Here is a 10,607-nt window from a genome sequence, read left to right as displayed (position 1 = left end):
ACCACTTCTCTTTGCCATTTACACCACTTCGCTGGGCCCTATCATCCGCTCGCATGTTTTTTCCTATCATTGCTATGCCGATGATACTCAACTGTTTCTGTTTTTCCCTCCTGAGGACCACTGTCTCTGCGCGGATCTCGGACTGTCTTGCTGATATATCCACATGGATGAAAAATCACCACCTTCAGCTGAACCTGGCCAAAACGGAACTGATGGTCTTTCCAGCCAAACAGGCCATCCACCACAAAATCAGCATCAATATTGACTCCTTATCTCTTGTTCCATCCAAAACAGCAAGAAACCTCTGGGTCATTATTGATGACCAACTGACTTTCACGGACCACATTGCCTCTGTCTCTAGGTCCTGCCGCTTTGTGCTATTCAACATCCGCAAAATCAGGCCGTACCTAACCCAGTATGCCACCCAGCTGCTGGTGCAAACCTTGGTGAGTTCCCGCCTTGACTACTGCAACGCCCTCCTAACGGGTGAAACCACTACAAATGATTCAGAACGCGGCGGCGCGTCTGGTGTTCAACCAACCGAAAAGGGCACACGTCACCCCGCTACTTATTGACCTCCACTGGCTGCCTGTAGCTGCTCGCATTAAGTTCAAGTCACTTATGCTTGCCTACAGAGTGCTTGATGGTTCTGCTCCCACCTACCTAAATGCTCTTGTAAGGGCAAATGCTACACCCAGGATGCTGCGCTTTTCTAGTGAGCGTCGTTTGGCACTGCCGTCTGTGCAAGTACGGCAGTCCAGACTATTCTCATTTGTAGTTCCACGTTGGTGGAATGAACTACCTAGCACTACCAGAGCAGGGGCGTCCCTCTCTACCTTTAAGAAGCTTTTGAAGACCCAACTTTTCAGAGAGCACTTCCCGTCCTAACTGGCACTTCAACTAGTGCGTAACTTGCAATTACAGCAGTTACATTTCTGCACTTCTTTTTCTCTGCACTTCTTTTTCTTTTTTATTTCATTTTGTTATATTTCTTATTCACACATATTAACATGAGTTAATCACACACAGGCAACTGCAAACTGTTAATATGGTTCCCTAAGCTAGAGATAGCTAGGATAGTTAATAGCCAGGTTAACTGCTCCATAGCATCCCTTTAAATAGTCTGGTAGGAATACACGACACCCCTTACTTTAAAACGGCGCATTCCAACACTGAAAATCAGGCTTTTCAAAAATGCTGCCCTAGGCAGATACATTTGAAAACTGGAGTTGTAGCGTGGACAGGGCAGGGACAACTGACATTTTCAGACGTTCGGTTTGCTTGAACGAAATACGGTTTAAAGTAAACCATACAATGAGCGGCAATTCTGGGTAAAGCGTGGCCGAACAGCTAGCTGGTGGGACAATTTTGTATATGCCTATATTAAATGATGTATCAAATATAAACATACAAAAAAAATAACATTTCTGATGTTCGTATTTTTCAAATTTCTCGCAGGCACATAGTTTTTATTTAGCAGCTGATATGTCATGCTGAAACACCTCTTGTTTCGTTACTAATAGGGTACATAATTAGGCGCACTTAACGCCTCTCCTCCCATCTCTTTGCGGCACACACCCACTTTCCCTTATACCCTCCCAGCAGCGGTAATTTGCGCATTTACTCAGGTGCGCCTCCTTTGTAAATACGGTTTTATGTCTTTACCCGCTATTTTACGCCTGAAAACGGGCGCAATCCTGTTAGTAAATGAGGCCCTCAGTATACAAGTTTCATTTCAGTTATATAGCAGACAATTCCAATGTATCATTCAATTGTGTGTATTAATATCTGCATCAGTTGCTATACTGATGATCAGATCAGAATCAGAATCAGAATTATTTTTAATGGCGAAGTATATTTACACACAAATTATATAGATGCTATATTGATACATGCTGAATCCCCTACAATACTGTCAGTCATACTACAGTAAATTTAACTTAAACAATAAGTCCATAACAATAGAGAATATGACCTCAGTAACCACCTTTACACTCACTCAAGACTGCAATACTCACTTCACTCTTCTTGATGCTTTGACCACGGGCAGCATCCTCAGCAGACCGGCATCTGATCTGGCAGGTGATCCCACTCTCCCATAATCCTCCAGGTTAAACTCCTCCAGTTGCTGGTCTGACATCAGCAGCACAAAGGCCAGAGCTGACAGCTGGGAAAGAGAGAGTTCCTCTCTGGTTTTTTTTCCCTTCCTCAAGTAGCCCTTGACCTCCTCCACCAGAGAGTGGTCGTTCAGTTCATTCAGACAGTGGAACAGGTTGATGCATCTCTCTGGGTTGGGGGCTTCTTTGATCTTCTGCTTGATGTACTTGACTGTTTCCTCTGTGTTCAGTGAGCTGCTTCCTGTCTGTGGCAGCAGGTCTTGTAAGAGTTCCTGATTGGACTCCAGTGAGAGGCCAAGAAGAAACCTCAGGAAAAGGTCCAGGTGTCCATTCTCATTCCTTAATGCCAGGTCCACTGCAGTCTGGTTTAGGTCATGAAGTTTGTTAGCACTGAGCAGTGAATTAAGCTGAGAGGTTTGGTGTTGGTCAGGCATATTGCTTTCTCTCTCGCTAAAGTGCAAAAACACATATAAAGCTGCTAGAAACTCCTGAATACTCAGATGAACAAAGCAGAACACCTTCCCCTGGTACAGCCCAGCCTCCTCTCTGAAGATCTCGGTACACATCCCTGAGTACACTGATGCATCTGTGATACCAATGCCACATTCTGTCAGGTCCTCCTCATAGAAGATCAGATTTCCCTTCTCCAGCTGCTGAAAAGCCAGTTTGCCCAGGGACTTTATGGTCTTCAGGTTCCAGAGTGCATCCGCATCACGGTTTCCATACTTCTGACTCCTGTGTTTGGTTTGTATGATGAGGAAGTGTGTGTACATTTGTGTCAAAGATGTTGGAATCTCTCCACTCTCTGCTTCAGTCAGGATGTACTCCAGAACAGTGGCTGCCATCCAACAGAAGACTGGAATGTGACACATGATGTAGAGGCACCTGGATGACTTTAGGTGTGTGATGATTCTGCTGGCCAGTTCCACTTTAATGATTTTCTTTCTGAAGTACTCCTCCTTCTGTGGGTCATTGAAACCCCGGACTTCTGTCACCTGATCAACACACTCAGGAGGGATTTGATTGGTTGCTGCTGGTCGGGAGGTGATCCACACAAGAGCAGAGGGAAGCAGATTCCCCTTGATGAGGTTTGTGAGAAGAACATCCACTGAGGCAGGTTCTGATACATTGTAGATGCATTCATTGTGCTGGAAATCCAGAGGAAGTCTGCTTTCATCCAGACCATCAAAGATGAAAGCAATGTTGTATCTGTCCTGGTTGGAGAAGGCAAAGTCTTTTGTTTCAGAGAAGAAGTGATGGATGATGTCCATGAGGGTGTATTTCTTGTCTTTAATCAAGTTCAGCTCCCGAAAAGGAAGAGGAAATATGAAGTGAATATTCTCATTGGCTATTTCTTCAGCCCAGTCCAGAATGAATTTCTGCACAGAAACGGTTTTTCCAATGCCAGCAACTCCTTTTGTCAGCACAGTTCTGATGGGTTTGTCTTGTCCAGGTAAGGGCTTGAAGATGTCAGTACATTTGATTGGTGTTTCCCTCTCTGTTATTTGTCTCTTGGATGCCATCTCAAGCTGTCTGACCTCATGTTCTGTATTGACCTCTACACTTTCCCCCTCTGTGATGTAGAGCTCTGTGTAAATCTTCTCCAGAAAAGTAGGGTTTCCTAGCTTAGGCACGCCCTCAAATACACTCTGAAACTTGTTTGTTAGCCTGTATTTGAGCTCTTGTTGACATCTGGGAAACAGTCCATCTAGATAAAAACACATATAATTAAGTCAATCTGATGTTATATGTAAGTGTGTGAAGTGAGCACTTTGCAGTAGCACTTGAAGCCTTTTTGTCATGACTGTGATTAACAAATTATGACAGGCATCATATGCTGTCAGTAGTCATCATAAAGGTCTGTGTTCAGGGATCATCATTAGTAACTGTTATGATGACAGCTTGTAGAATTGTATGTACCAGAATCATGAAAGAATATACCTGTTTGAGAGCCATCGGAAATGATTGTTAATGTTAACATGAAACTATAGTATTTCTGGACACTGACTCTCATGATATCCTGTGTCATCTACCATGGCATCTGTGACATGTTGATGGTTTTAGTTTTACTGAGGGCTCATGGGAAGTGTTCCTATTCCCAGTAATTTACTCTGTCCTTACAGGCATTACAAACATAGAAATAAATTGTGAACTTCACTGTTATTTTATATATTAACATATTAAAGGAGCAATTACGTTTATACAGAATGTAAAGATTTTTCTTTGAAGTCTTCAATACATTTTGAATCAAGCTGCAATAACAATGTACAATATTCAGTAACAGTGTTGAGTAGATATCTCACATTTCTCCAGCTGCTGAGCAATGATCTCCTGGTTCATGTTCCTCAGGATGTGCACTGCAATCTTCAGAGCTCCATCTCTGACATCTCTCTGGTCCTCCTCATCCTCCTCCTCACTGTGAGGGGATTCTGGGTAATCATGAGTCAGGAGCTTCTTGAGTCTCTTTAGTTCATTCGTCATGAAAGTGATGACTTTGTGTTCAAGCTCCTGATAGCAAATCACATAATTCCATCAGTGATGAAAAAACAGAATTAAACATTTGCATGATAACTCCTCTATATCTCTGATCAGTTGTTTTTATGCATTAAAACCTGTGCTTACAGTTTTTTTATCACCTCTTAGACAGATTTTCTGAAACTAGGTCTCATTTAAAAAAAATGCTTAACACAATTCACAAAACTGCACACACAAAATGAAAAACACCACAAATCTCCTGCAAAAGGAAACACTGCATTAAAAACTAAATAATCCCTTTCCATAATCTAGAGTAATTCTTAGTTAAGTTTTTAATCAGTAACTACATACTAGTGTGACAAATGTAAAACACGTGTTATGCAGCAGCACTTTATTCTGACTAACTCGGTGACAATAGACTGAATATAATGCAAAACAGCTTGCTTGAATAAAACGTTCAGTAAAGCAAACTGAAATATTTCAGAAGTTATATATAAATGCTGTAACTGTAACAAAGAGGTTTCACAGTCCAGTGCATTACCAAAACAGCATTTCAAAGTGTTCTGTATAAAAACACATCTACCCAATATTTTATAGCAGGCTATGTAAGAAGTATAAAAAAAGAAAATGGTCCTTTTTACACGATACATAAAGACACTGTGTGACCGTACCCAGCCTCTTATTGGGGTCGTGTCACAGCAACTCATCAACATCTTAAAAAGGCACACAAGTGTTCAAGATCTGATCATTGGTGTCTTAGAAAGTGAACTATGTGTATAATGTTTTGCAAAAAAGGGTTTTATGACATTCAAAACGGAGCCAAAGGCTGAGAATTAGCTCATGGTTTTGTTGATTTGGGGTGGGATTTTGAAGTAAAGTTGTAAAACATGTTAAAAATCATTACCTAGTTTGAGAGCATCAAATTGCAACACACACACACCTTGAATACATTAGAAATCTCATTTTGAGAAGTTTCGCTGAAGGATGGATGAATTGTTCGTTCTTCCTGTTGGAGACTGAAGGAAATACAAGGACAGCAGGTATTGGTAAACAATGCATTTACAGGTAAATATCTATGCACCAAACAGCAACACTAAGCATATAAGTAATATGTGAGGTATGAGACAAACATTTCATTGCCTTAATTTAAAGATGTCTCATTTCTCTTTGTTTTCACTCTTTTTAACATCCAGGTAAAAGTGATGAGAAGTCGTGTGCTGGTACAAAACTGTAAAATATTCTGCTGCAAGAGAAGTGTACTGTTCTGTACTGCAATGAAATGTAAATTGTAATGCTGAGAATAACTGTATGAGCAGTTGGGTAACACTGCTGTAGAAGAGCTGGACCCAAATGCACGACACGTAGACAAACTTTGAAACACAAAGGGGAATCCTTACTGACACACAGGCAGGTACAAACAGCAAAGGTCCAGTGAGACAGCGTAAAACCAAACATGAACAACGTGTAACCATGAACACTGACAGACCAAGAACTGATGAAACACGAGAGTTTAAATACACAGGACTAAAAAAGAAAACAAGACACAGGTGGGCAGGGAACAACGAGACACACCAGGCTGTAAGGAAAGGGAGATGGGCACATGGAACACAGGAAGTAAACAAAGGAGCACATGGCCAACCAAGGAAGCAAACACAAGGAACAGAAACAGATGGAGACCTATGTAAGGGGTACTGAGTGGGGCTTCTGTGTTATTTGGGGATAATAAGAGGTGTGTTTATTTACATGTGTGTTACGGGACTTTTAACTTGATATGGCCTCACGGCATCTATCTTTTAGTTTCCTGCAAACCGCGGTTTGGAAGGGAAGTAACAATGTGATGAACCAGGGGGAGGCTTATCAATTACGTAGGGTTTAAAAAGGAAGGGGAACTCGGGTGACGGCGCGGCCGCTTTTGTCTGGGAATTGCGAGAGTCGGGAGAGCAAGCCAGCAAAGCCATTTGCACGTGGATGGGTGAGATTTGGTGGTAACAGTAAGGATAGCCTAGGCTAGCTGTATTTTGACTAGGCGACAGGCAACGCATAGCCCCGACCCTCGCACTTCCCACCTGGGTAATTGTATTCTTTCCTTTTGTGTTTTCTTTCTGTCTGCTGGCTCTCTTTAAATAATACACTGTGTAGCCTGCCACTGCATACACCTCTCCAGCCCACCTCGCTGTACACGTTTGCTGCATTGTAGCCCAGCTCAGGGTATTGCTGTGTGTCACCTGTGTGAAGAGACTGGCTTGTTTAGCTCACATTTGTTGTCGTGATCTTATTGATGGTTTTCATTTACTTTGCTTGATTTAATTGATTTGATTATTTTCCTTTCACCTTTTTGTCTTTGGGCTTGGAGTTGTCTTTGCTGTCGGTACTGCAAACAGTGTTTCCTACTTTTATACAATTTTACTATAGCCTTGTTAATAACTTCCTTTATTGTATTTGCCCCTTTTGCCTGTGTTTATTGGCCACTGAGGTACCAGATCCCTAAAGATATATAACCTAGATTTACCTTTGTTACACCTATCCTTACCTGGGATCAGGATGACTGTGTCCCTCACTAAAGTTCATGATGTAATCCTTTGACCGATCACTCTTCATGGACACACAGCTGGGTGCAGGAGAGTCTGGCCTCTCATCCACTGGGCTTCAGAGAAGTAAACACATCATACAGTAGTAACTCATTAAAGACAGTGTTCTAATTGAGGATATGTGATGTCATGATCATTAGGTCACTGGCTCATTATTTGATTCCTCTGTGAGCAATGTCATGTTTTGTCTTAATGGTGCAACTCAATGTAATCACTTTTTTTAAACAAACATTCCTATTATTCTCTGTGTGATAATGGCTCTCTTGTAGTTCACACTTTCAGTCAGCTTTTCATGGAGTTGTGCTACCATACTAATACACAACAGCCCAATCTTCACTGTGAAGAGGGGACCATGTCTCTCGTACCTGTTATCAGGCTCAGAATCATACATACAAGTATGTCCTGAAGTCTCCATTACAGTCATTTGTATACAACCACATGCCAGTAATCCACATCTCTACACAGATGAGTACCAACCCACTTCCAGATGGAGACCTGTCCTTACCTGGGATCAGGATGACTGTGTCCCTCACTAAAGTTGATGATCTGATCCTTTGACCGATCACTCTTCATGGACACACAGCTGGGTGCAGGAGAGTCTGGCCTCTCATCCACTGGGCTTCAGAGAAGGAAACACATCATACAGTAGTAACTCATTAAAGACAGTGTTCTACTTGAGGATATGTGATGTCAGAGTCATTAAGTCACTGGCTCATTATTTGATGCCTCTGTGAGCTATGTCATGTTTTGTCTGTGTTAATGGTTCAACTCAATATAATCACTTGTTTGATCAAACAATCCTGTTATTCTGTGTGTGATAATGGCTATCTTGTAGTTCATTCTTTTAGTCAGCGTTTCATGGAGTTGTGTTACAGTAATAGTATTCAGTAGTAGAGTAGTAATATTTTCAGAACAGCGGCTCAGGGTTCGTTTCTCTGTAAAGACTTATATATCTTTATATGTCTTCTAGGAAGCATTTTATGGAGGGTTTCCTTTCAGATAGGTGGCTCCTTTACTACACTGGGATAGATTTTGCTCATAATTACTCCGAGTCCACAGACTTCCACTGGTATAGAGAGGTCCTAAAATCTGTGTTCGTTTTCAGATCACTTGCACTTTGTAAGAGGAATAATATTTAGTAGTGTACGGAACCATTTTCCAGACCAACGACAGAACTAGGAGGGGCCGTTCATCTTTCCTTGCTTTGCAAAAATTATTAAAGGGCCATATATTGTCATTATGAAAGGGCCATATATTGTTCATTTTAATTAATCTGACTCAATTTAGGAACTCAGCCTCTGTTCTTTTAATGCTATATTGTTACCCGTCAGGAGGGGTTTGTCACCTCCTGAGGGGGGTTACCTGTATACCAGAATACCCATGTTGCAGGACTGAGTCCACTGTACCACACTATCATTAAAATGAATTCAAATAAGACAAAGAAATCATTTTACAATGCAATACAACACTTAGTACCCTTAAACTGAGGGCAGGAAAATTGTATTACCCCTTGTGTGGAGAAGTACCAGGGAGAGAAGCAGGGGTGTGAGAAAAGTCAACACATGTTTTTTAGAGACATAAACTGACCCCACCTAATTACTGCAGAGTATTCGTAACTAAGGCCATGTGTGTTTTACAATCCAAAGATTCTTGGCCTGCAACTTAGAGCCTTACACTAGTACAATAGTAATGTTATCGTACAACCTGAATCTTGTACAACCTAAATCTTCAGGTATAGCATAGAAGTTACATTGTGTTATATCAAGGTAGAATACACAACTTAACATAATGGGTGTGTGTAGGGGTCTGGTTCAAGGTGTGATGTGGGGCATATTAGGAAGGGGAACGGTGTGTGGTCTACCTAGGGATGAAAGGTGTGGAGGTCTGCAGACAGGAAAGTGTGACTGACCATTTGAATGTTAATGAACGTGGTGCTTCGGTGTGCAAAGGCTTGGGTGCCAGTTTATGGCAATGTAGCACAAACACACACACAGGCACGCACACACACGCACACGCACACTCACCTTGTATGTCCGTGTCCACCAGCAGAGCCTCCATGTTGACTCATGTTGGACCCAAAGCTGTGGTCACTTCCTGTTTAAGACAGAGACTTACATATTTGTAACAGTTCTGTAACTTGATGTTAGACATGTGGAAAGCTGCAGTATTATAATAAATGTGTTCATTTTGGTTATTGATATTACATATATGGTAAATTAGTGAAATATTCTCCAATAGCACTAAATTGGTAGTTTTTGGATTACATTTCATGTTATTTGCCACATGGCTTTTTAGAGTCTCTTTGAAATAACACATTTTCAGATCAATGTCTTTTTACCTCTTAAAAACACACTAGCAATGCATAAAGGCCCAGCAAGTGACATCTGATCCACCTGAATATTGTTACAGATGTTTTTAAACTCACATAGAATATCAAGTTGTGGCCAAAAGCAGCCTACAATTTCAATTTTCAAGCTGGCATAGACCTACAAGTAACAGAAAATAGTAATTGATAATCAAAAATACAAAGAAATCAAGAAAAACACCAACTCACGTTTTCATTAAATACACCTAGTTTTCCCGACTGAAGAAACAGTCCTACCCAGCATAAAATCCATCGACGCTAATGTACCTGGACAAGCAGGTTCAACCAACTAGTGGAAAATTTTCTTTTGTTTACTGTCAAACACAGAAGTTTTTCCACTGGGCAAGAACCAAACTGACTAATAGAAAGAGCTCCACCCTATGGAGTGTCAAAGTGCACATGGAATATTGTGGGATCATTGCACCTGTTCTTCTGGGGTTTGAAAGAACACAGGCAAACACATCTGTCAGAATTAAGCGTCCATTCAGGCTCATTAAATCATACTTTCCATGTTAAAATATGAGCACAACAGAATGTAGGTCTCCTTGCATTGTGCTTGGTTAAATGCCCATTACACTTGAAACTGGGTCTGTCTGTCTGTCTGTCTGTCTGTCTGTCTGTCTGTCTGTCTGTCTGACTGACTGACTGACTGACTGACTGACTGACTGACTGACATACTGACATACATACATGCATGCATACATACATACATACATACATACAAACATACATACATACATACATACATACATACATACATACATACATACATACATACATACATACATACATACATACATACATACATACATACATACATACATACATACATACATACATGCATGCAAAAACAGATAGACACAGGGCACAGGAGCCAGAACCACACACACATCATCTACTCTGGCTTGGCACAGTGCCACAAGAGCTGGCAAAGAAATGTAGCAGGGCAGCTATGGGGAATGCAGCCGAGGTATAGGGCTGCTATCTGATACACACACATCGTCTGTGAGTAGTTGCATCAACTGTGTTGCTGTCTCTGGATAATAACACATTAGTAAAATA

General features: G+C 41.3%; 1 protein-coding gene across 1 annotated transcript in view; it reads right to left on the bottom strand.

Moving 5' to 3' along the window:
* Window positions 1–9,238, bottom strand: part of LOC105893818 (NACHT, LRR and PYD domains-containing protein 3-like) — a 46,290-nt gene extending 37,052 nt beyond the window's left edge. Inside the window, exons 1-6 of the mRNA XM_031562833.2 lie at window positions 9,205–9,238; window positions 7,686–7,794; window positions 5,897–5,962; window positions 5,533–5,608; window positions 4,421–4,625; window positions 2,019–3,825 (exon numbers count right to left, since the gene is read on the bottom strand). Coding sequence (XP_031418693.2) covers window positions 2,019–3,825; window positions 4,421–4,625; window positions 5,533–5,608; window positions 5,897–5,962; window positions 7,686–7,794; window positions 9,205–9,238 — 2,297 coding nt within the window. The remainder of the gene's footprint in view (window positions 1–2,018; window positions 3,826–4,420; window positions 4,626–5,532; window positions 5,609–5,896; window positions 5,963–7,685; window positions 7,795–9,204) is intronic.
* Window positions 9,239–10,607: the final 1,369 nt, after the last annotated feature.

Source organism: Clupea harengus, chromosome 25, assembly GCF_900700415.2.
Source record: "Clupea harengus chromosome 25, Ch_v2.0.2, whole genome shotgun sequence".
Taxonomy (NCBI): Eukaryota; Metazoa; Chordata; class Actinopteri; order Clupeiformes; family Clupeidae; genus Clupea; species Clupea harengus.
The sequence above is the reverse complement of the archived record's forward strand: the minus strand, read 5'-3'. Positions and strand labels throughout refer to the sequence as shown.